Source organism: Chelon labrosus (assembly GCF_963514085.1).
Source record: "Chelon labrosus genome assembly, chromosome: 9".
Lineage (NCBI taxonomy): Eukaryota > Metazoa > Chordata > Actinopteri > Mugiliformes > Mugilidae > Chelon > Chelon labrosus.
The window spans coordinates 25,948,968-25,975,373 of record NC_140359.1 but is presented as its reverse complement, the minus strand read 5'-3'; the positions used below and the strand labels follow the sequence as shown (position 1 = coordinate 25,975,373).

The following is a 26,406-nucleotide window of genomic DNA, read 5'->3' as shown; positions in this document are numbered from 1 at the left end:
TCTTGTCCTTTTCCTGCGGCTTTTGTGCTCCTTTCTTTGCAGGGGGAATAATGTGGCATTTCACCGCTGCCCAGCTTCTCCCTGTTTTTTCGCCGGGGTATTTTACAGCAGGCCGTAAAGATGAAATGTGAGGGGCTGTTAGGGCTCTTTCTTTCAGCACAACTGTGGTGCCCTCTCGACTTAGTCGCCACCAGATAAACACCAGGGATGGGAATAAAAGTCAAGTGTTTCAGCTTCTCAACATGTGTGCTCAGATTCCCGACTTTGCATTATCCACCTGTGCCGAGATCTCATTTCTGAAAACCACAGTTGAGTCTCTGGCTCAGACTTCCCAAAAGCGTCCTGGCTATCCCCCTGTCTAAGGATTACCAGCAGTACCAGACACAAATCTAAGCATCAGATGAGAGGGAGGAACTTGAGACAAGGTTTGATAAAGGGGGTTAAAGAAATATGGGAAACGATTTGACTTGCAAGATGCACCTCATGTAAATAAGGAGATTTGCAATCCAAATTGGGCAACAACATACGAGACTGGGACTCTTGTGCCAGCGTCCTGTCATCGAACTAGTCAAACATTACACATCTTCCTTTACAGTGGGATTAATCCATCTTTCTGTGGGTGACATTCATGTCCACAACGCGTGCACAAATACTTGACCTTGTGCAGACATGCCATGAATGCCATCCCTCGTCTTTTCACAATGAAGCGGCCGCTTTCACGTTCTTGCAGCGCTGTTCATGGGCGACGGGTGGAAAAGTCTGAGAATAGCTGAAGCTACAGCTCTAAGTAGCACAAACCCCTCGGTCTGGAAAGAAGCAAAGCCCCAGTGAGGGGGAAAAGCTGCTAACTGCATCAAAGGCCTAGAAAACAGCCACATCTAAACAATGAAGATGTCCACTTTCAATCACTTGTTGGACATAATATGCCTCTAATGTGCAGGGAAAGCCTTCCTCGATCCGCCGCATGTATCCTGCTCATAAATCTTCCGAATTCCCGTCCAGTTCAAGTAAAAACAAATCTGTCCGGTGCCACTTCAAAGCATCGCTGCGTTATGAGTTTACAACCATGACTTAGAGAAATGCTTCAGAGGTTTTGGGCCAAAGCGCAGGGGTGTTCTGTTTCTTATGGCTTGGCGATCTGGGCCAAGCCACTGTTCTGGACGTCTTGGTGAATTTGAACAGGCTCACGAAAGAGTGCGGCTCGCTGGAAATGCACAAATATGACAGTTGTGAATGCAACGCTGACAGTTGTACTTGGGAGTGTGACTGATGGATAGAAAAGGCTTTCAGGAAACCCAAAAGCCACCGTGTCCCTCCACATTCCGGGGATGAGCGATGGAGATTTGGAAACACACAAACCCTTCAAACATGTTTGCGTCCTTGTGATGACAGAGCTAAACGTTCTCTTTGGGTACACCGGTAAAATATTCAGAGGCAAATGTCTGAGCAGGTCCCCTCGTGTTCGACCTGGTTCTAAATCATTCAGTCAAATGCTTTGCCTCGAAAGTTCAAGGCTCAAAACCCCAGTCTGTCTTAGAAAGGCAAGTTTTGAGATGCTACTTCTTGGTATTATAACATACACCGATCAGGCATAACATTATGACCACCTTCCTAATATTGTGTAGGTCTCCCTTGTGCCTCCAAAACAGTTGTGACTCATCCGAGAATGGACATGGGCCTTCTGAGGGTGTCCTGTGGTGTCTGGCAACACAATGTTGTTAGTGGGGGGGCCTTTGAGGGGAGGGGTCTCTGTGGATCATCCCACAGATACTTGATCAGTTTGGGATCTAGTGAATTTAGAGGCCAGGTCAACACCTTGTGCGGTTCTTCATGTTTTTTCAAGTTGTTCCTAAAGTGTTTTTGTGTGTGTATGTGTGGTTTTGATAGAGTGAAATAGATAAAATTACAGTAAGTAACCTTTAGAAGTGCCAGTAGGTAAAGTTTGTTGTTTTTGGACATTGCTAGCATACTTGTTTCTTATCTTTGCCTTAACAGAAAATTGTGTTTTTCTCGAGGCCTCAAAGACTTTTGCAACTTAACAATAAGGGATCACGTTACAAAAAAGCTCTCAGAGGATTTGAACATGATTTAGCTTGCCTGCTTTCCAATGTTAACCGTCCTGTGACAGACGAGGGTATTTTTCATTGAACCATCATTTAATCACACTCAGTGAACTTCCAGATTAGAAAAAAAAAAAGGAAACCCACCTGCAGTAGTTGTGGCTGCCCAGGCCTCCTTCTCCATTGGGGTATTTGAGGGTGTTGTACGGGTGCTGGAAAGTCTCATTCCAGAAGAGGCAGGGTTTACCACCGTGCAGGCTGGTCTGGTTCTGGAAGCCCCTGTAGTCCTCTCCATTGGCGGTGTAACACTCTGGAAAGAGAGAGATTCAATGGTGAAAAGGAAAAAAAGAAATACATAAATCACAACCTAGTGTTTGCAGTGAGGGATTAGACACACTGTGTATAAAGATGGAAATCAAAAGCTGGGAGAAAGCTTTTAAACAGGCGCGTAAAAGGCAGCCACACATGTGATTCTTTATTGAGAATCTGGATTCTTGCGCTATTAAAATGTTTTAATGTGTTTGGAGTGATTGTAGACGACGGGCTTGGAACAACTGTACTCTTTGCCCAGGCACCGTGCATTTTTAAGTTCTGGCCAAAACAAGATCAATGACAGCATTGTTTCAATTAATGCACGCACACGAGCACAAAGGCGGGGGAGGGGGCACAGATATACAGCAAAAGCAAATATGGCTTGGATTTCCAGGAAGTGTATAACAACCATATGGGCGAGTCAGAGAAAGAGAGTGAGAAAGAGAGAGAGCCGGGTTCCCAAGGCAAAACAATGGCTGGTGGAAGGCTTTTCTTCCCTCACGCAGGGATTTCAAATAAACAATGGCTGATGGAAGGATGATGAGCAATTGCTAGCGATCGCCTCGAGGGAGCTCACGTCAAGAGAGCTTTAGCAGCTACAACCAAAGTCCTATTTTGATTGCAATTACAGTGGAAAATGTTCATTTAGCATGCGACTGCTATCATTACTCGTTCTGCAGGTGCTTGTAATTGCTGCGACCGACAGCATGGAAGGATATCCCGTTCGGTGTAACCAGCGCGGGCTTCTCGTCGTCCTCTGTCCTGTGTTGGAGTTCTTAGCAAACCGTAAACGCATTTGTTCTCACTTTCCCCGAGTCAGATGCATTTTACGATGTCGAGCAAGAGCACGCGGCGCTATTACAACCACCTAACGTCATGCCTGTCAATCGCACATTAATAAAGAAGAGTAAAAACAATGGTTGCTTGTTTGGCTGGTCTCCACGGGGTCTTGTTGCTATGTATGTGGTTAGCCAATGACCGGCCCCTTTTATCAAGTCAAGCTGTCTGGGCTGAGTATGAGCTAATGCATTGCAATATGACAGTCATTATACCCCTTGGTGATCCAGCTGTGCTCCAAAGGCTCTTTCTTATTCTCCGTCGAAGCCAAGGTTTCCCAACTTCCTCTCGCGTCTTATCACCCTCTCAACTGTCTTTCATCTCATTTCAGCTGATATTTAAATAAAAAATGGGGATCCTTTAGCCTCACAGCCTTGTAACACAGCTTCTGTAGTATCTTGCCAAGCTCATTCTTAGCTTGTCCTTTGTGGCTGTTTCACATCATGAGTCTATAACTTCTGACAGTTCCTTTCTTTGCAAGAGATCGCTGAGCAGAACATGGGTGTGCTATTGGAAGATGAAAGCAAATCCAGAATTATATTGCTCACACGACAAACAAATGTTTTTATTTTATTTTTTAAAGTTTAATGCATTTGAGTAATTAGCTGCCAATACTTCGGAGCATGCTGCGCGATGTTTACAGCAGTTAGCTTGCACGCACACAGGCATTCCAGCCCCTCGCATCCACCGCAGAAATACTGCTAACACTCAATTTCAGAGTAAATCAGAGGCCCCGGCTGTTCTCAGCGTGTCAGCCAAAAGTTGCTCTTAATTAAAGTTGTTTCGGGCTGTGTTGTTCAGTCAAGCTTATCCGCCATCCATCGTCAGGCTGACAGGAGTTCAGCAGCAGCAAGGAGCTGCAGGGTGTCAGGTTCCTGCAATTATGATGCCACTCCATTGTCTGCGAATGGCTCCCGCTCTCTCTTAGCAAATTAATGCTGCCTTGGCATGCGAGGACATCAGACAACAGGTCGTAAATCCACCTGAGAGCAACTGAGGCAGAACTGTTGAGGTTAGAAAAACAGCCTTAATGGTGCTACGGCAGGGGTCATGCTCTCGGCACCTTAACATGATGGAGTGATGAGAGGGGTGGAGGACACATAACCAGTTATGATTGGCCTGATACCCAGAGGACAAGAAAGGCATGTTAAATAAATCTCCCCTTCTCAGGTCTCAATAGCAGGAGGCAGATACTCAGACAGCAGCGTATATAACCTGTAGAAGACTTCGTACATAAGGGATTTGTTTTGTTATCAGCTTGTACATGTGCCATGGCGCTTTAAGCATCATGTCAACTAGTCACTGATCACATGACAATAACAACATGGACGCCTCCTAGAAGACAGGTGAGGAGTCCAGTCCAAACTAGCAGCGGTTCATCAAGTGTGTGGAAATACTTCACTAAAGATGACGCCCATACTACCGTGACGTCAGTCCTGAAATACAACTAAAGTACTACTGCAACGCATCTGAAAAGGCTAACGCTAACGCTAGCAGAGGAACGGTCCAAATCCTCTGGACAGCAGTCAGTTAACAACTTCACCAAACGTCCTGTGGTTCTGAGAAATACCTGCTACACTATCCCATCTGACAACACCCTGTGGAGTACTATTAAATGCTACTGATGGTGCCGAGGTGCTGCCTGTTTTTATACAGGCTATACATATCTGCAGCTCACAGTATGTAGCACACGAGCTGTCTGTTCTCAGCATACAGTATGTATTCAGGTCAAGAATATAGATTTCATTACTTTCTACTGTGTTTTCAGTAGAGACGTCATCAGAGACTAGTCCGTGTCTTGACTTGACTTTCATCACGTAATAGTCGACTTTAAAAATCTAAACTCGCGCAGCCCCCAGTATGAGCATGAATGCATATGTATCGTGTAGAGTAATATTTCACGAAGATGTCTTGAATTTTTGTTGTATTTACATTTTTATGCATCCTGGCAACCACGGCAACAGAGAGAGAGAGAGAGAAAAAAAAAAGGAAACTATGGAGAGTTTGGCAGCAGCACAGGCACAATTATGATTCACTGCTCCCCAAAAGCAATCACGACTGTTACTGCCCCAGTCAAAGAGGATAACATCAGGCAGGGGCAGGGCAACCGACCGCATCCCAAATGAGCTCACGTCCTTCAAACAACTTCTCCCCAAAAAGAGCAGGTATTAAAATGACGGAACTTGGCTGCACGCATCGCTGCTCAATGCGCTGTATCAAAAAGAAAGAGCCGGATGACTTTGTGAATGTCTCCTCTCTCTCTCTCTCTTCCCCTCCTCCGGGAAACTTTACACTAGAGTTTCAGGATGAGGCATGGCTTGTCTGCACATGGTCCGCTTGGAACGGGGTTGCAGCTGGCAGGCGTCCCGCCCTGCTGCGGCCAAGTTGGCTTTCCAGGATGAGATGGTAAATATGGCAGCGTTTTGCCACCGTTAGGGAATTGAGGGGGGTGTTCCATGTGGTTTCAAGACGCCATTTGCTTGTGGTGGGAATGGGAAGTAGCAGATCTGCAAGGACTCGGAGATAAGTGAGGCCATCGTAAAGATGAATGGACCATTGCGGATATCCACACATCTATCAAGTCGAAGGAAAAAAAAAAGGCCAGTTTTACACTGACATCCTTGTCCTGGAGGAAATTAAGAGCGCATCCACTGATTGGACCGTCACCACTCCCCTCCAAACGCGTCCACGCCTCCCTCCTCACACCCCTTTCCTTGTCACCAAGAAACCGTTGAGCTCTTGTCACATGGGCCCCGGGCTTTCTTGTGGTTTCATCATAGGCCCTGATGGGAAACAGAACCACCACCGCATGAAAGACAGAGAGAGAGAGAAGTGGGGGAAAAAAGCCTCCTATAAAATACAAGCAGATCCACAAATAGAAAAAGTCCGGGAAGGGGAAGAGGAGGACTCGCCCTTGACCAAGCCCTGCGCTCACAGAATACAGCACCACCCCAGCAATGAGAAAGCGAGAGAAAAAAGACAGAAACAGCAGAGGATTGCTGAGAGAGAGAGAGAGAGAGAGAGCTAATCGCCCTGTTATTATATTTGTTGGGATTTGCGGCTAATGACTTCCACATTGCGACTTCAAAATGCTCTGAGAAAGGAGGGGCGGGCGAGAGAGAGAGAAAGAAAAGAGTAGGGGGGCTTCGGTCACGTGATCTCAAGAACACAAACAAACAAGCTTACAAACTGTTTCTTCTGAAACACATTGCCAGGTCACACAAGAGCACTTATTTGTTGTGTTTACCACGAGGGATGAAAAGCAGCGATAATTACAGACAACTGCTTCCTCGCAGAGGGCTGACATAAAGAGCTTCCTTCCATCTTTATTATATGCTTTGGGTTCTGGGGACAGCAAAACAGGCTTAGAGCATGAGCAATATTTCCACTGTAATAAAATTACACAAAATTAGTTTATGATAGACGCATGCATGTACAGGACTACGCACAAGAACTACTTTGTTTAGGCGGTAACACGACCGAACTGGAAGCCGCACGCCGAAGCCATACTTTCCAAAGTCCACAAACAAAGATGACAGAAACGGCAGATTATTAATACACAATGTGCTTCCCCTCCAGAGCGCGCTGGTAGCCATTACCGTTGTCAGCGTAGTAAGAAACAGAGGCCAGGGCCGGGCCAAACAAGGCCAGATGTGGCAGGTTACGGAGTTCTTTTTCTGACCGGGGGGGGGCACAGCTGGCTGCAACGCAAAATCTGGTTCCCCTTCCCCACCACCCGGCCCGGCCCGGCCCGGCCCGCCCCACCCCAGCAGCAACCATTTCCACATCAAAACCACATCAGACTTCAGAGGACAGCAGCAAGACTGCTTCGCGTTTATTGTCCAGGTTTCACAGATAGTCACACGGCTCTTTTAACGCAGAAGAAGAAGAAGTTAGTGGCTCGGCAGTTAATGGACCGCACCTCACCTCCCTGTTCCCCCCCTCTACTATAAGAGGGTTTTTAAAAGCGCCCTCGAGCAAGAGGGTCAATGAAAGTGCAAAGAGAAAAAAAAAAAAAAAGGATGAGTGCCTCCCAAGTGATGAGGACAGAGGCCTTAAACTACACAAATCTGCAGACAATGCCTCCTCAATGGTGTTTTACAGTCCTTGCTTCTCGTTTCAGGCTTTTGTCGGAGGTTGCAGCCCCAGATAACCAGGCCATAAACCCCCGGCCTCGTTCAGTCCCAAAATAGCCTCCATCACCGCCATACTTTCCCTCCCCCTTACCCCGAGTTCACTGCCACAGTAGCCACAGACCCACAGGACTCCCTGCCAAAGTTGCCGGGTTGCACCTATAAAACATGGCCCCATCTCTTTTTTTTTTTTTTTTTTTGCGCGGCCCCTATTATTTAGCACCGCCATGGAAAGAGTCTAATCTGCCGGAGCCAGTGGTGGGCTAAACGCGCTGCCAAAAATCTCCTCTGTTTGAAGTTGCTTGTTGCAAAAATGGAAAAGTTTTTAACATTTTTTATTTTTTTTTGTTGCCACAGGCTGCCTGCTGGCCCCGAAGCGTTGGGTCTCGGGTGATTTTGTGAAAGCAAAGCACACCGAGGCAGATAAAACATCGTCCACCTTTGCAGGATTTCCCCCCCGCAGCCCCGCAGAGAGGACTTCTGACAAAACCGCAGCGCAGATGGGCAAGGTTAGTTTTGGCTGGACAATGATGGAACGAGGAGGGACACTTTTTTTTTTCCTTTTTTTTTAGTTTCGCTTGGCAGACGTTCAGGCAGTGACTGATGAGCTGCAGAGTCTGACAGTGACGTAAAGGACATCCAGGGAAAAAGCCGCTGGCAAAATATGGACATCAGGGACCCGTCGGCCATCCTGACAGGATGTTCGGATCGGGGGGGGGTTTGTTCAGTCACCTCCCTGTGGCTTAACATTTCCTTCTTCCATGTCAAGCGGGACATGTGCCAAAAAAAGAAGAAGAAGCCATCTTTCCTAATGGTAAAAGCTACTACTACTGCTACCTTTAACACTGTCCTTGATTCCCGTAGTTTACCGCACACAATCTCCGGTTAATTCAACACACGCCACTGAACCTGCGCTAAACCTGCTACTGCAAATTGTGCAGCTGGGAAAAAGGGAGGATTATAACGAAAGGACAGAGACGCTAAGACGGACTGAGAGTTCAGATCTTTCCAGGGTGCGCAATTAGGGTGTCTGGGATCGATCCGTCTTAAATTGAACTGCAAATGAGGGCAGTGCATTGAGACCAGAGGAAGGATTGTGAAAGACAAGAGTGATGGCCGGGGAAGCAAAATTAGGCAGAGAAGGAAATAGGACAGGAAAACAGAGAGCGAGCCAGGGTGGGACAAAGACCGTTTTTATGACACCGCAGATTGTTAACCCGGATTTTCTCCTTCTTGTGCACAGCACCAGTGAAGTGAGCACTTGGTTTGTTTCATATTTCCCGGCGTTGCACGTTGCAGACAGGCCCCGGCGCACACCAGGCCCGTAAAATTAATAGCAAACACAGACCCCCAACGCCAGAGGTCCCGAGCACGAAGGTAACAAATCTCATTCCAGAGGAGCTCTGTGGCGCAGCTGCGCGCCGGGGCCCAGCACCAGCAAACAAACAACTGAATCAGGGCTTAAGGGAGAGAAAATATGTCCCGCTGATGCGTGTCTTCTGTGGGGGAAAATAACACATCCCCATATGGGCTCCTCATCGCAAGCCGCCTTTGATAAAAAAAGAGGATCTACGGCTTGTGACAGCGGTCATGATGGCTCACTCTTGCTAATGGCCATGCACGGCTCACATGGGGGTGTTTTTAAGGCCGCTCTCTCTCTCTCTCCCCTTTTGTTTTGCCTGTAAATGGATGGTAAAACGATCTCTCGGCGCGCCGTCAAAGGGCCCCGACAAACATATGCAGCGGCGAAAACATGCATTAATCTGCACTCCAGCCCACATCATTCCAGATCTGTTTTCTTTTTCTTCTCTCTCCTCCCACCCCTCATGCCCATAGCTGCACTTACAGTAAGAATGAAAGGGGGCAATTTTCATCAGCAAGAGCAGCCACAGTATTTTAAGATGGATCTGATGTGGAGGGAAGGAGGGGCACGCACGCACACACACACACACACTCGCAAACACTCACTCGCACACACATGCACACAGGCTCCTTTGTTTCCACAGTGGCGGGGCCAGTGTCATCTCGGTAATGCCATTCTCACCCACTCATCACTTTACTTCTAGATGTCGCCCACTGAGGATGTGTGTGTTGGAGCGAGCATGTTTGCGCGTTTAAGTGTGCATGTCCGTCAATTGCTTAACTCCTCTCCTGACAACACACCAATCTTCCGAAGGCCCTAATCAATTTGCGGCGGCGCTATGTAAGCTGTGCGGCCGCCACGGCTTCGCCTCATCTCCTGCCTGCCTGCCCGCCCGCCTGCCCTCAGCATTTTGTTCTTTTTATGTTTTCCGTGCGGCTCCTACGTTACAGCGCTGTGATTTAAACACGGCGTGCATGCACCTCGCATTTATGCCCTTTGCCCTGCAAGTTAAATCACCTTGAGCCAAAGTGAGAGCCACCTCAAAGGAAGGTGAACCATGAAAGAGAAGCATAAGGGTTCCCGCTGAACACACCTGTTTTCGATCGTCCTGTTTGTGCTCAGGTTAGCTGGTATCCGAGGAATGTAAATTATATGTGGTTTGAGCTGAAGTTCTGTCGGTGCTGTTGCAGAGGATTGTGCGCAGCCATTAGAGACCCCCCACTCAACACACACACACACAGTTAGAGATCCTGTGTGATTACAGGGTCTAGGGAAGACGAGGTCTGACAGGGATAAATAAAGGTCTCCGTTTTAGGGGAGAGGTTGATGTAACCTGCCCTGCTAATGCAAAAACCAAACCAAAACAAACACCCACACATAAGTCTGTGAAGTTTCTCAGTCACCCAGGTCAGGGTACGTCCAATATACAAGATGGTAAACAAGGGCAACTGGATTTGTAGTTTCATAAAGATGTTTCTTAGACTTTTTCTGGACTTTATTGATCCACAAGGGAAATTACTTGGTCACAGTTGCTCAGTGGCACATAAAAAAAAACCAATACTGTTGAAAACCGCTAGTAAAAATAAAAATAAAATAAAATAAAAATAAAAAAAAATAATTGTTGGATAATAAAAATAAAAACAATAAAAATAAGTAAAATAAAAATAAAGGATTGTTAAAAAATCAAAATAAAATAAAATAAAATAAAAATAAAAGTGTTGAAAAATAAAAAATAAAATAAAATAAATAAAATAAATAAAAGAATATTGCTGAAAAATAAAAAAATAATAAAAACTAAATTTTAAATTAAAATAAATAAAATAAAATAAAAACTATTGTTGAAAAAACAAAAATAAAAATAAAAATATAAGCAACTTCTTCAGGTTTAAAAGAGTTGGGATTTAAAAGAGTTGGGATTTAAATTGGAGCATCTGTGGGTATAGCCCATCGAAACTCTAATATTAAAACAGAACAGTGATGCATCCCTTTTTGAATGAATGAATCATAACAAGAGACAAAAGAGCCTGCAGCCCCTCTAGAGAAGAAAGATTGAAAATCTGATTTTCAAAGTAAATCAGTTTCGGGAACTATCAACTGCACGCCCCTTGCATTTGAATCAGTCGCCTGCCGGGGTGCAGAAGTTGCTGAGAATCCTTTATTGCTTTCTCCCGACAGAACACACGTTTGCTTCTGCTTGCATGAGAGTTTTAGTAGTTATTTTATTTATTCTCTGCTGTTTTGATTAGTTATTTCCTGTTGTGGAGATTTTTCTTGGCAGCACTGACACAAGAAAACAACATTTAATCTTGAACTGATTGAATAAATAAGTGTCAGCTGGGGGTGAGTAAACTCATATCTGCTTCACCTCCAGGTTCAGAATAATTAACCTCCTGCTTGCAGTAGCTTTATATAATAGAGCGATTAATCGCGATTAACATTTTTATCGCGATTAATTGTATGATTTCTATACATTAACACAAACGCACTTTTTATAAATCTTTTCTGAACCTAAGTTTAGGAATATTTATCATCTTGTCAGTGGAGAAATTCATATTTATTAATGCAAATATATGTTATTATTATTGCAACACAATGACAAATACTGTCCAGAATAACCTCAAAGGCACTGCATGCTCCAAAATGATGCTACGTCTACACTGGTGTTTTCTGCCTGTGAGCGGTCTCTGCATCAGCTGCGTCCCAGCGGGTGGTGTTTGGGATTAGAGTGGTCTGGCGGCGGCTCGGTTCGGGTCGACAGCGAATGCAGGTGGCTCTGTTGTCGTCGGGAGAGCCATCTGGCGGGGCTTTGGAGCCGAGATTTGTTTATCGGCTTCTGCTCGGGGGAAAGCTTGTTTCTGCTTGCCAGCCAAAGTTCCTGATTTCCCAAACTACGGGTCGGGCCGAGGGTCAAATCACATAATGTGCGTGCCCTGTATTGGGACTTATACACAAGAAGGATTCATTTCAGGAACTACATTTATGGACAATTCTAGTTTGCTAAATGCCAATCTATTATACACTCTACTCTACACTGCTTAAATACGTGTCAGTAAAACGTCAGAAGGCAATAATTTCATGTCGCGCAAAAAAGCAAGTCCATCTTAAGCAAGTACTTAGATGAGACTTATTTAGCTTCATGGTTAGATTACATGCCGTATCAGAGGCTGCATAAATGTCAGGGTGATGCGCCTTCAAATGTCGTATTCTTCCACCTGTTATGTAGCCACAGGGCTCGTGGCAGCCTTCTGGTTTTGGTAGGCTACCGTTAACTGCCTGAGATCAGATCAGGCAAATGGCAAACAGTCTCGTTAACTGAAGAAGGCACACATTTTATCAGATATCAGTTTTAGCTCTGTCTTAGACTTAAAGGGGAACTGCAGTTTTTTACAACCTGGACCTTATTTCTGGCATAAAATACGATCGTTTACTCACCCATATAACTTTTGTGTAATTTGTATTCCTTCAGGAGATAATTAGATCAGCGTATATCCATATAGTGGGAGTGACTGGGGCACCGAAACGCCGGGGTCTGTAGATTGATATACAGACCCCGGATGATGATAACAGCCAACTCCAGACTCAACGGGGAATAGCACTAGCATACGATAACAACATATTGGTGAAATGAACGAGTTTCGCGGCAGATAATGCGTTATTTAGAGGCTGCGTTTCGGTGCCCCATTCACTCCCACTACATGGATATACGCAGATCTAAATATCTCCTGATAACAAAAGTTATATGGGTGAGTAAACAATCGTATTTTATGCCAGAAATAAGGTCCAGGTTGTAAAAAAAAAAAAAAACAGTAGTTCCCCTTTAACACTGATCAAGAGGTGCTCTGAATTATAGTATAGATATAGTTTTAGGTATGACGCAATTTTAGATATGTACAAATACATTACAAATTCAAATTGCACGCTATACACTATAATACCAACTATTATAATCCAATTTGAAACAGAGCTAAAGCTTTTCATTTAGGACTTCTAAACTTTAAAAAATAATTTACAAATGAACGTCCTATTCGTTAGCTTCCATTAACCAGATGTAGTTCCCACTCCGACTGGTCCTACGAGAAACTAGTGCTTGCAAAAGGTCATTGCTCAGATATTGGACTATTCAAGTCTCTATGTCGGAATGTGGTGAAAAATGCCCATGACACATTCCCCAAGTCTAAGGTATCCTACTGATATGAAACTGAGAAAATCCCGAACACCCGTTTAAAAATTAGCAACCGTACTGAACAGATGTAGCTAGCTAAAGCAAAACGAGTCGTCTTTCCGTCTGTCTTGGTATTCTCTAATCCGACAACTGAGGCCAGGTACCATGTCAGTCTGAGGATACTGAGCTTTATTGGCAGCTTTGAGGCCCCTTTTCGGTATTTCCCGTAAGAAATGGAAGCGCCTGGTTACTGGATATTGGGCTTAAGTTCATCAAGCGTCCGAGCGAAACACAGCAATTCATTCTAGCTTTAGGATAATTTAAATCACAGCGAGGAGGTTGTTTGCTCCTCTGACATTGCCAAACATGGCAACAATGTATATTGAAGGCTGAGGTTTGAGCAACTTTTACTTGTAGCTTGCAGTGGTGAATTAACAGGCTCCATGTGTGGAGCGCAAACATGCACCCATCTGCATCCAATGACTCTCCGGCGCGCTCGTTTGGAGAGAGTGGTAAATACATCAGAAAAAAGGCCCCAGCGTGTTTGTTTTGTCTGTCTTAGTAAACTACACATGGAGGCATTGGTCTGTTCCCTCGGCATTCTGTGGCATGTTTGGATTTTCTTTACACTTTCGATGCGTCGTCCATCGTGGAGGAACTGTCCTCTGCTGAGCTACGAGAACAGATTTCACCTTCATCCTTCGCCCCGCTGAGTCCCTTACTGCCTGTTGTCGGCTTTACGACAATCTGTGATCGCTATCAAAGTGCACGTTCATTTTAAATTTGTAGCTGGACTCCTGTTTTTGCCCAACGTGTTTGAGTCGCTCTCTTTTGGTGATCTGATCTGACCAGGTCGGAGAACAAACCGAGCACATTTCTCCCGTATGAAATCACAAAAAGGTTGTCAGATGAACTGCAACTGAGCGCACTTTCAAGGACACAATAACAAAAGCACAATGAGCCAGTACGGAGGGGACCACGGCGTTCAGCATCAGACCCCTTTTAAACAGCCACGTCTCCGGTTCCTGATCTTGACTGTGAAAGCGATCCTTTTTTTTTTTTGTGGGAAGAGCAGTAATACTGGGAACCAGATGGCTCTGGTAAAAGACAGGGGGCATCCCAGTGGCCTCCCTGAGAAGAGGATCCATTACGGGGGATCTATTGAGGGCCATGGATTCTGTTTCATGGCATCGGCCGAGTGTGACCACCCCTCGGTTGGCGTGGGTCGTGGGCTGGTGCCACGTAGGCTGCTGGAGACCCGACCCGTTTTGTATTCACCTCTGAGCGCCGTATTCACCTTCGACGCAGGACAGACAACTAAATCAGGGCCTCTTGGCGACTTGGGTTACATCCCTTTTGACTTCAAGCCTCTTTCAAAGGGCCTCGCATTGCAATGGGATATGACCGGCTCCACGGCTTCAGGGACAATGGCTGTTTGTGACAACGGTTGACTGAGATGTTCCTCTGCACTTGTAGAGTTAAGCTCCAACTATTTCCAGAGCACCACAGCTCCAGCTAATGGACGTACACATCCATATTCTTTCGCTAAACGACCACACCGAAACACGGTGCCCAACCTCTCTGAACCGCTGCACATTTCCCTGTCACGGCTTCTTAGCTCTGTCCACTGCTGGCTTTGTTCCCTTGCTTGCTGTCCACTTAGCTGCTCCCTTCACTTGTCCAAATGTTTGCTCTGTCCACTTAACCATGTCCACTTGCTTCGGGCCTCGTCAAATCAGTGCCGCCTGTGGGCGTTTCCGTTGCGACGGAGGAAAGGCGACAATTTGCCTCTTCGGCCACAAACTGCTGCAGCTGGACACAGACCAGAACCCGAGGCTCAGCAGCAAAATTACTCTCCATTTATTTAAAGTGGTTGCCATCACTGCACCGCAGTGGAGCTCAGACCTCAGTGGCCCCGGCCCAAGCATAACTGCAGTATAAAAAGAACTAAAGTTCGCCGGACAGGTCATGTCTCACACAGTAGCAATTCAATATCCTCCCGTTATGTTGTTGGTTTCGCTTCTCAAAACTCTTGAATTGAATGTGACACCACAAAAATACATGGTTGCTTTGAAAGTCCGCTTTTTGCAAAAAGGAAACCAGTCCCTGGTGAGATGTTTGGAACATGTTGAATCAAAGAAAGAATAACAGCTAATTTACCTCAATCGTGCCCTGTTGAAAGATTTATTAATAGTGTGTTCAAAAAGGGAGACAGGAACCGAGAGTGGTTCCTGTCTCTGGAAACCGGAGCGGTTCCTGTCTCTGTACCAAAACAAATCAAGCTAAAGTCGAATCGTTATTATTTTTTACATTTTTTTTGTCCCGTTCCTCCTTGAAATGCAGAAACAATACATCAGCCTGGGAACGCCGCTGGAGAATAGCACCGCTGCAGACCCTTTTATCAGCACAGCCAGAGCTGATAACGCTCACTTCACGTCATTATATAAATCCAACTCTGAGGCAGAAATAGTTATAGTTTGTGTAATGTTTTCATGCGTCAGCCAGCCACCTCCTCCCTGGGACCTTAAAGCCTCCTTTAAAATTCCATTCTCTGTGAATTAAATTGAGTTTTGATAATGAAAACAATTGTTTGTTGGAGAGTTAATAGGATTCATAGGAGAACATGAGGCTCTATGGTATTTCATTACTGTTCTCCCCTGGAGCGTGTTCCAGCCGATGGGCTCGGGCTGCTGCAAAGAGCGCCGGCGAAAGCTTAGGAAGAATGTCATTCGGCATTGACTGGAGTGGGTCTCCTCATGCATACGCAAATGTCAAGGTACGCGGGGAGGCTAGGGAACACAGCTCATGCATAATAGTATTAAAATGAGGAGAAACATGAATTAGTTGCAGCAGAGGGAGGAGGGAAACTTGGAGAAGAGTCTAGATAGTTAGGGATGACGAGACTATTACTTTTCCTCCGTCCAAAACCGACATGTCCGAGCGGTCGCCGGCTGACCTTTGAGCCAGCAAACCTCACAAACCAACCCTTCAGACCACATGAGTGCACTCTCCCACCTAAACATTGTTTATCTCTTTCGAGGCTGACAGTTGTGTACAGCCGGCAACAGCCTGACAGCTTAATTCCATGTTGTCTAAACGGGGGCCGCCTCCGCGGATCAGGAACCGGCGTGACACATCCAGCCTCATTTGGGGACGTGCTTTACATCACATCTGTCGCACCTCGTCACCTGCGAGGGGGGCCGCCGCCGCCATCGCAGTCGTAACTCCTCGATCTGGAAGCGGCCCGGGCGTATTTGCATGCCGGGACGCCTCGACTAACCGCCCGAGCAGGTGGTGATTTGCACAAGGTGTGAGGAAAAATGAAAGGGTTGCAGCGAGCGGAAGTTGCAAAAGAGGCACTTCAATCAAACGAATGTAAGCCTTTGAACACGACAGGACGAGAATCAGAGTGGAACGGTAATAAGCATGATTGTGTTTATAATAACAAGGTCGGTTTCTGCGTCTTAGCGGTTGGTGGTTTTATGGGCGGTCCGGTCCCTTGGCATCGGAGAACGAGGGCGTCGCCCACAGCTTGACCTACGCGGGGCACCACCCAGAGGTCAACAGGAAGTGAACAGGGCAGCAGACACAGAAGCATTCATGTCTCTCTTTTATTTATTTATTTTTTTCCCCTCTCTCTTCCTCTGTTCCTTAAAATATGAGCCAAATTCAACTTCCTTTCAGGCAAGCAAATGAGGGAATACTTCAAATCTACGGCCTGCCTTCACATGTCAAGACACGCTGGGTATCAGGATTGTTGTTGCAATAGGCAAAAAGGGTAATACTGAGCTCCATTTTTTCCCATTTCAAACTTTCTGCTCTCTCTTTGTCTGGCTTCTCAATGAACATTAATGCCTCTTTTTTTTCCTCATCTATCTCCACCGTCACTGCGGCCTTCACTAAACCACCACGCGCAGGTTTAAATAATCAGACACAACTGCTTTCTAATCTACCTTATTGTTAAAAACCATACATACACCATCATATTTAAAGGAACTGCTTTGATCTTTGTAAATCTGTTTTGGGACGGAGTAGTACCCACTTCAGTATAGAGCATAGTGCAAGCTAGCATTTTAGCATTTCCCTTAACGGCTGCTGCAGCTCAAGTCAGCATGTGTAGCAGGGGCTTTGTTCGTGTCTTTTGTCGTCCCGCTAAACCTCTCGGTGCGTTCCACTGAAGATTTATGAGGGCTCCATATGGGCTGGTGTGTGACTCATTACGCATGGACGCAACACAAAGCTCGGACAGAGGGCCCGGTGTTTACTGTCACCGACTGGACCCGTGCGCGACCTACAGGACATTTAAAGTTTTAGGAAGCGCAGGAAAGTTTTAGGGAGATAGTCGATCTGTCAGCCGCGTCGCTCCTCTCTCATGACTGATGAGAGAGTGCACTCCGAAAAAAGCAACCTCACGTCTTCCTGGTTGATTGTTCCGTCCCGTGATGGATGCAGACACGTTTGCATGCCCTTGAGTGAAAGGAAGGGGACTTACTTCAAACGCCAGAGCAACAGCTCCTAAACTTGTGTTTCCTCTTAGAGAGAGTCTCATCCACTCATCCAGATAGCTTTACAGATAGCGTGACATGCTGAAGAATGAAAACACTGGCCAGGTCCCAAACTAGCACAATGATAATAAATGCCACATGATGTGGGCCCACCCCTACATTTTAAAAGATGGCACATTGTTCTGAAAAGATGCTCATCTTTTCCAAATAACTAGATGATGGTACATGTGATGATCTTCAAATTAAGCGACACCTCTTCGCTGTTCTTTACGCTGGGAATGAACGCCGTTAGATTTGAGTAGTGGGAGGATTACGGTCAGTACAGTTGGTGCATTTAAGTCAGGATCAGTCATTTCAAGAACAGCATTTTGGCAAAATTCATACAAAGCACACAGAAAATAATAAACAGATTGCACTGGGGACGAATATATCAATTAAAGGAGTTTAAGTTTAGTTTTTCACCACTAGGGGGAGAAAATCAATCGATTTGGCGGCTACACTGCTTCAGTGCCAGTTTTGAGTGACAGCAAAAAGCAGAAACATCTCTATACGGTTGTGCAGCGTTTGTTTGATAAGCGACGCCAATCAGCCACAACATTATGATCACTGACAGGAGAAGTAAAAACATTGACCATCTTGGGACAAGTCAGTGTTCTGCTGGGAAACTTAGACATGTAGCACCCACCTAGACCAGACCAGGTACCCCCACCCCATAGCAATGACACTCCTTGATGGCAGCAGCCATCCCCAGCAGGATGCAGCCTGACACAGACACACACACAAAAACACTTTAGGAACAACTAAAAAAAAAACATGAAGAACAGCACAAGGTGTTGACCTGGCCTCCAAATTCACTAGATCCCAAACTGATAAAGTATCTGTGGGATGATCCACAGAGGCCCCTCCTCTCAAAGCCCCCCACAACAACATTCTGTTACCAGACACCACAGGACACCCTCAGAAGGCCCATGTCCATTCTCTGATGAGTCCCAACTGTTTTGGAGGCACAAGGTAGACATCTACACAATTTTAAGGAAGGTGGTCATAATGTTATGCCTGATCGGTGTATTATGACCATCAAACGTGTTGGGAAACGTTTGCCTATTTATGCAACCAGTAGCCTCGGAACTCGTTTACACTTGATTTTAAAAGTGTGTGTCGGTGGTCCGATGATTCATGTCCCGATGTGAATGTGGGTGAACCGAAACAATGGAGTTGAGGGCTGCAGAAACCAAAACAATGGGCTAAATGATGCTGAAACTGTGCGAAGGGGAGAAGAGAACCGGATGATAATTCTCCGTCAGCTTGTCGCTGCGCACAAACCCTTCCATGTGATCCAATCGTCTGTGTAGATTAGATTAACGCAGGCTTTGTAGTTTTAAATAATACTCGCCTCTTTCCGTTGACTCAGATCCTCTTATTATTCTCATTGAATTAACACTTACTTAAATACTAAAGTCCTGGATGAAGTCTAAAACTCCCACTGGTTTTTACACATGAACTGCACAGCACACACACATGAACTGCACAGCACACACACATCTACGCAAGTGGTTTGTCTGCTGCACAGAAGCTCACCAGGGAAGTAGAGGTTTCCATCTCTGAACCGGAAAAGTGTGTGTGTGTGTGTGTGTGTGTGTGAGGGGTGGGAGGGGTGGGGGGGGTGGGGGTGGGACCACAGCGCCCACATCTGAGACCCAGACCCCATGCGCCCACTTCCCATAATGCCCTCTGACTCTCCCCACACTAGGCACAGAGGCACACCGAGAAGCCCTCATGTTAAAGTCTTCAGCAGCCCGGCCGCCGCCTCCACCGCCGCCGCCGTCGTCTCCCCTCAAAAACCGGCCCTCTGACGCGACCACCTCTGCCAACACAAGCTCGTGTTCCTTCAAGCGTCTGAGGATGGTCTGTTATTATCTTTCCAGAGCAGATGATCTCTCTCTCTCTCTCTCTCTCCCTCTCTCTCACAAAGATCCCTCTGACTCAGGGGTTGCAGAGGTTGATAGAGCCGAGTCATAAACTTCAGTGTATGGGCTGCATTTACAAGCCGAGAGAAGACTCAGACGAGAGAGAGAGGGGATTACGGTGACTGGGAGACAGACAGTGGTGTGTGCTCTATACAGTATGTGTGTGGTTAACTGTGTGTGTGTGTGTGTGTGTGTGTGTGAGGGATATACGAGAGGCAGATGTGAGACCTCTCGGTTTGACACTTGACATGGCCCCTTTAAAACCTCGTGCAGGAACTCTGGAAATTTATAGAGACTCCAGACGGCCGCAGCTGCCTCGCATTTGAACGCGCTCGCACATACAGAGATTAGGTCGTATTAATTGCGGGGATCTGCCGCTTTGCTCTGATTTACATCGTTGTAAACCGAATGAAGACGTCGCCTCGGGCTCGCCGGACAGCTCTTGTTTTACATTTCGCAGACTCGATAATCAGATCGGAGCCCCAAGGAGGCCCGATAAAAGAAGTTCTTGAGGAGATCCGAAAGACTGGGGAGTTTTACGTGCTTGCATTCGTTGCAACAGATACATTTCAGCAGTTTTCAGTCATTTTTTCATTGATTAGAGCAAATATAAACACACTATGAATGGACTTGCCTGAACGGAAATGTTGAAACGAGCCTCGCTCTCTTTTCCACACACAAGCATTGGACTCTGGCTCGACGTCGAGCCAAGCTTCTGAAAATGAGCCTTGTGCTAAAGGCTCCTATCAATCACCAATCAACCCAGTGAACACAGAAGCTGCAAAACTGTTGCCAGCGCTGAAAAGCTACAAACTCGACGGAGCTGCCAGAGTTCAGGAGTTTACACGGCGTCTCAAAACACGTTGTCGACTGTGACGACAGCGCCGCTCAGACCTCGGGTCGAGCGCCGCGCTCCTTTGGCGGAGTCCAGGCCACCGCCGCCGCGCCCTGACGGACGGAATCGGAAGTCAGTCAGAAAGCAGGCGGGTTGACGGGCGCCACAGGACGCTGCCAGTTTCTGCAGCAGGAAATCACAACACGCGACTCATGTCAGTCATCCACATGTCAAACGATTCGGCGGCTACAGTGCTTCAGTGCCAGTGTTGAGTGAGTGAAAGGAAAAAGCGGAAATGTCTCGTTTGTTTGATAATCTACACACCGATCAGCCACAACATTATGAATAGTGAATAGAGGAGTGAATAACATTGACCATCTTGTGACAATTCAGTGTTCTGCTGGGAAACTTTTGGACCTGGCATTCATTCATGTGGATGTTACTTAGACATGGAGCACCCACCTAGACCAGACCAGGCACCCCCACCCCATAGCAATGACACTCCTTGATGGCAGCAGCCATCCCCAGCAGGATGCAGCCTGACACAGACACACACACTAAAACGCTTTAGGAACAACTAAAAAAAAAAAAACATGAAGAACAGCACAAGGTGTTGACCTGGCCTCCAAATTCACTAGATCCCAAACTGATCAAGTATCTGTGGGATGATCCACAGAGGCCCCTCCCCTCAAAGCCCCCACCCACTAACAACATTGTGTTGCAAGACACCACAGGACACCCTCAGAAGGACCATGTCCATTCTCTGATGGGTCACGACTGTTTTGGAGGCACAAGGTGGTCATAATGTTATGCCTGATCGGTGTACAAAAACATTGGCCTTTGCAAACCCTCCCAGTGTCACCCTGCACGTTATTTCACACAAGTGTAGTTCAGTAAAGACTGCAGATAAACAGAAAAACCCAAACTGCACCTCTCTAATCCGTCCAAGATTCAGCTGGTCGTGCGCAGCCTGATGCTGACCTGATGTTTTTTTCTGATTCACACATACCATAATGTCAGAATGTCACAGCCTGCCCTTTTCCAGCCTCAGCTTGACACAACCGGAACCGTTTTCCTTTAAAAGTACAAGGAGAAAAAAAAAAGACCGAGAGCGAGATGCAGGTTGTAACTCCGCTCGCTTTATGTGGTCTTGTTGGACGCCTTGCTTTTACGCCTGACTGCAAAAAAAAAAAAAAATGTGGCATCGGGGAGCAGAGTTGTTGTTAACCTTTTTTTGATACTACCCTTTAAATCAAAGAAATGCTTTTTTTAAGTCCCTTGTTCCCTGCTAAAATGTAGCCGGACTCCGTCTGAGGGTAAAACAAAACCACCAAAAAGCCATAAACTCTGAACAACTGTTAGATTTTCTTTGTTTAATCCATTAAAAAACGAAATGAATCAGCAACTTGGCAAGTGCTGACTGTTGCTTCATAGGCAGATATGACACTGGCATCAATCTCGGCTAAACTGTAACTGTCAGCAACAAAATAAAAAAATAAATAAGTGCATTTCCCAGAATGTTAAACTACTCATTTAATCTGTCCTTGACACCAAGAGGGGAAACAGATTACGGGGTCACACCTGCACGGATCACGCATCTCACCCACCCTGCCTCTGAGCGTTTCAAGGGATCGACACTAGGGTTGATGCACGGTTCAAAAACACACGCGTGGTCACTCTCAGTTTCACCGCCGCCCTGTAATAAACCCGTCAGCGAGACCGGTCACGGACCACCAGAAGCATCCGGATCCAAAATAATTCCCTCCTGATTGAGCAGCTCACACGCTTGTTCAGGACACCAGTACCGTGAGCTACATCATTACCGGCTTATAAACCGACTCAATTACGCCTCATCTTGACAGCTCTGACGGGATTTAGCTTCCGCTTGTGTGTGTGCAGTTGTGTGAAGGGCCTGAGCGGCTGCCAAGAGAGCAACAGCGGGCCGCAGGCAGACACAACAGCATGTGGGAGTCTGAACGAGTTTCTTTATAAAGCCGGGGAGGACCCGCGAATTACAGGTAAGAGACAGCTGTGAACCACCGCTCCATACTGGGAGTGCAGTTCTCGTGTTACAGGTTGCATAAAGGCACTTAAACTGCTCCCCGGCCTCCTACAGCCGTCTCCAAACCTCACATCCCTCCTCTCTCGTGTGCACGCGTAACGATGTCTCTGCATGAAAAACGCCTCTGCTGTAAACACACTTGATGCAAAGCTGCAGCCCACCAGGACAGTCAGAGCACCACGGGGTAATTGTTTTAGACGCTCTGTCACAAAGGCAACGGCAGCTGGCTTTCTGGAGGAACATTAATAAAGCTGCTGCGTGTCCCGGCGGTTAAGGGACAACTCCGCTCAGTTGGAGAACTCATATTTGCACAGGATCAGATTTGTATTGCTCGTTAGCATCGCGGATGTTCCCCTTTGTCTCTTTCTCACGCAAAACCGGACACATCAGCCCAGTCGAGTACATAGCCCCCTCTGCCTGTTTCTGCTGTGCCATCTGCTTCGATAGACCGTCCTGAGAAAGCCCACCACTTGCATTTAACATATATACGAGCAGTTTTCTGCTACTAAACTCTGGGGCAGACGTTTAGCAGCAACAAGCTGCGGTGTTGTAATAGAAGAAGCCCCAATAACAATGAGAGAAGGGTTCCACGGTGCGTTCTCTAGGGTTTCACATCCAGTTTGACCTTTTAACTGTACAGTCCAAACATATTAAGCGTGTCTACCCGTGATCCGGCTAAGACAGCATGAGTCACCCCGCACATTTCCACATTTCCAACAAGAGCCCGACTACTTGTAGACACTTGAAATTATTGTTTTACTGTACTAGCTGATTTATACTAAACATAAACTTGGCCCCCCTCCTTTTTCCTTTTTTTCTTTTTCCTCCACAGTGTTATGAGGGGGAATACCATTGCTTTAAATACTTTGTTAATACATAGGTACACATGGGAGCACTTACGCACTAGCCCAGATGGTGGACCCTCTAATTTGAGATCCAAGGGTATAATTAAGAGACAAAAAAATTAAAAAGGAAAGCATGAGGATTTGCTGCTTCGACATGAAACGCGGCGCAAATTACAGCGAGGAGAAGCCTGGTCTGTGTGGTCATCATTATTAGATATTCACATTAAAACTAAATATTCTCCTGCAGAGGCATTTTTTTTTTTTTTGGACCGGGGATCTTTAGAGCTTTAACTTCTTGCAGATAGACGCAGGCATACCCTTGCGTATTCATCTGAACAGGATGGCAAATGGATGATATCAGATGACCGGGCAGAGGGTTTCAAGTGCAATCAAAGTTGGGAGGAATAGATGCCGGAATGGTTCGATTAAAGCAACACAAAGTGATGGAAGTAAAACAAAACGCCACGACTCTGGCATGGGAGTTGAAATGCAATAAACTCAACAGGCCATAACGTTCAGCCACAGGCGGCTGCAGGAAAGGTAAACACGGGATGAGAAGCAAGCGAGCAAGCGAGCAAGCGCGGGGTGCGTTTGGAGACTCGAGTGCGTAAAAGCTGCTGGTTTGGCTCAAAAGAACCGAGTTTCCCCCCCACCTCTCCCTCCCTTCTACCCCGTGACAAAAACCGAAACGACCGAGATCCCCATACGATCTGTAATGATCCGTTTAACGCGAGCAAACCCTGTGGTGGGATGATTTTTGGTCGCTGGGGGCTCGGGGACGCGTTTGGACAGCCCTCGGTGTGGACCGCAAGACTTTAACCGTATAGGTGTGGAGGAGGCGGCGGCGCGTCCGATCGGACCAGTTGCTCCGCTCACGGTGCAAACTGAATAAGAGAGGCGACCTGTGATTTGTAAAAGCTCCCAAATAAATAGTTTACTCCTGCAGTTTAGTAATAATACACCCGTAGTAGTAGTAGAAGCGGTGGTGGGATTCGGACCAAGACGACTGACTATGAATGAAGTTACTGAGGCTGCAATCAGTGGCATGGTCGATGTAACCGAATAAGAAAACAGCACCATAACATTAGGATAAACGTACTTTCTAGTGTGTGTTGTGCGCTTTCTAATAAAACAGAATTAGAGTTTCTCCTGCGCGCAAAACAAAAAAAGAAAAGAGGAACTTTGAAGACGCAATCGGCAGCACGCTTTTGTTGGATCTCCTCTTGAGAAAAAAAAAAAAAAAAGGCGAGAGGGAAAGTTTAACTTACCGGTGTCAAAATGACCAAAAGCCGCGGTGGAAATAAGCCCAGCGAGAAGAAGAGCCGAGGTGACGGTCCAGGAATCCATGGTGTGACCGAAGAGTCCGAACTGGCTTCTCAGGTGAAGCGCAGCCTGACGGACGGATGCGCAGACCGGCGGGCTGGTGGACTGACTGGCTGTGTGACTGTCTGTCTGTCTGACTAACTGGCTGGTTGACTGGCTGTCTGAGTCTGTGCAGGACTCGGAGGTTTGGCCGGCGTTAAAAGTCCCTGAACTTCAAGGCAGGTCCTATAGCCACTTCCACACTGACACCACAGAGACGAGACCAGATAGTAGAAAGCAGGGATCCGATTTCCAAAACCATGTGACAGGAAATAGGAGCAATGGATTCAACCTGCAGCAGCGCTGGGGAAGCAGCAAGCAAGGGAAAAAAAAACAGAGGAGGAGGAGGAGGAGGAGGAAGAGGGGAGGGTGGCGCTGGGGTTTGGAAGGTGGACCGAAGAACTGCAGAGTCTGTCAAGTAGAAAATATAGATTTAAAGCACACACCGATCAGGCATAACATTATGACCACCTTCCTAATATTGTGTAGGTCTCCCTTGTTGCCTCCAAAACAGTTGGGACTCATCAGAGAATGGACATGGGCCTTCTGAAGGTGTCCTGTGGTGTCTGGTAACAGAATGTTGTTAGTGATGGGGGCCTTTGAGGGGAGGGGCCTCTGTGGATCATCCCACAGATACTTGATCAGTTTGGGATCTAGTGAATTTGGAGGCCAGGTCAACACCTTGTGCTGTTCTTCATGTTTTTTTTTTAGTTGTTCCTTAAGTGTTTTTGTGTGTGTGTCTGTGTCAGGCTGCATCCTGCTGGGGATGGCTGCTGCCATCAAGGAGTGTCATTGCTATGGGGTGGGGGTGCCTGGTCCGGTCTAGGTGGGTGCTCCATGTCTAAGTAACATCCACACCAATGAGTGCCAGGTCCAAAAGTTTCCCAGCAGAACACTGAATTGTCACAAGATGGTCGACGTTATTTACTTCTCCTGTCAGTGGTTCTGATATTGTGGCTGATTTCCGGCGTATAATATTACAGCATAACACGAGAATGGATATCACATGTTGAGTATTCTAGGAAATACTACTATTAAGAAAACAGCGAACTGAAAACATGCCTCAGAGAACCAGAAACACATAACCAGTCTTTTCTTACGGCGTATTGTTTCGGTTTTTATGTCGGGGCCTAAATCTAATTAAGGATGTATTATGTTTGAAAACCCCCGGGGCCATGTCACGTGACTCAACGTACTAAACTGCACTCAAAGGTTTTAATAACAGCAGAGGCTAGAAAAGGGGGGGAAAGCGGGGGGGAGAGAGATTTGCACACGGTCCCAGCAGAGCAGCACTTAAAATGTACTGTAGTCCCCCATCGAAGCTGTTTAGCTGATTTAGTCATTAGATGTTTCTGATTTAGAGAAATCAGTTTAAATGTCACAAAAAGAAAATGGAAGATCCTCTCTAAATTCCATGCATTCAATTTTAGAGCCGGTGGTGTGTTTGTATAAATGCTCGTCCTGCAGAAAACCCACCAATTAGAATGCTGAACACAGAGGCGGCATCTCGGCAATAACGGAAAAGAAACACAAGCAACAATGTGGTTTCCCATCCCCCCCAAACGATTTCTTGGTAGTTAAAGTGAAAGTTTAAGCTCATTTGTCTCTCAGTCTTTATGGTGAGCATGCTCACAGGTAAACCAGGAAGTCTGTCTGGGAGCAAGATGGATGTGCACGACGTGTCTGTCCCTGTGTTTCTCGTCCAGTCACATTTCTTCTTTTTATTTTTTTCGGTTTGAATCTCTTTGTGTTTTTTGGCTGCTATGTGTGCGTGTGATTTCATTGTTGCACGTACAGGGGTATTGAAATTGCACCGCGAGAGAGACGACACCCTGCAGGAGTTGGATTAGCACATTTGCATTGGGTTTGTTTGTTTTGTTTGATCAGAGGAAGCCGAGCTCGAGGTGAAACCGTCGGCTCGCGCCTCCGCCCAGCAGCCGCGGTGAAAATGCGGTCCACTCGT

The 26,406-nt window shown here is 46.5% G+C and overlaps 1 protein-coding gene across 2 annotated transcripts in view; it reads right to left on the bottom strand.

Moving 5' to 3' along the window:
• kremen1 (kringle containing transmembrane protein 1) overlaps window positions 1-24,706 on the bottom strand; it is a 63,699-nt gene extending 38,993 nt beyond the window's left edge. For both annotated transcript variants that reach the window (XM_084551459.1, XM_084551460.1), the window contains exons 1-2: window positions 24,350-24,706; window positions 2,208-2,370 (exon numbers count right to left, since the gene is read on the bottom strand). In XM_084551459.1, the coding sequence (XP_084407585.1) occupies window positions 2,208-2,370; window positions 24,350-24,428 (242 nt within the window). In that variant the 5' untranslated portion in view covers window positions 24,429-24,706. The remainder of the gene's footprint in view (window positions 1-2,207; window positions 2,371-24,349) is intronic.
• Between the last annotated feature and the right edge of the window lie 1,700 nt (window positions 24,707-26,406).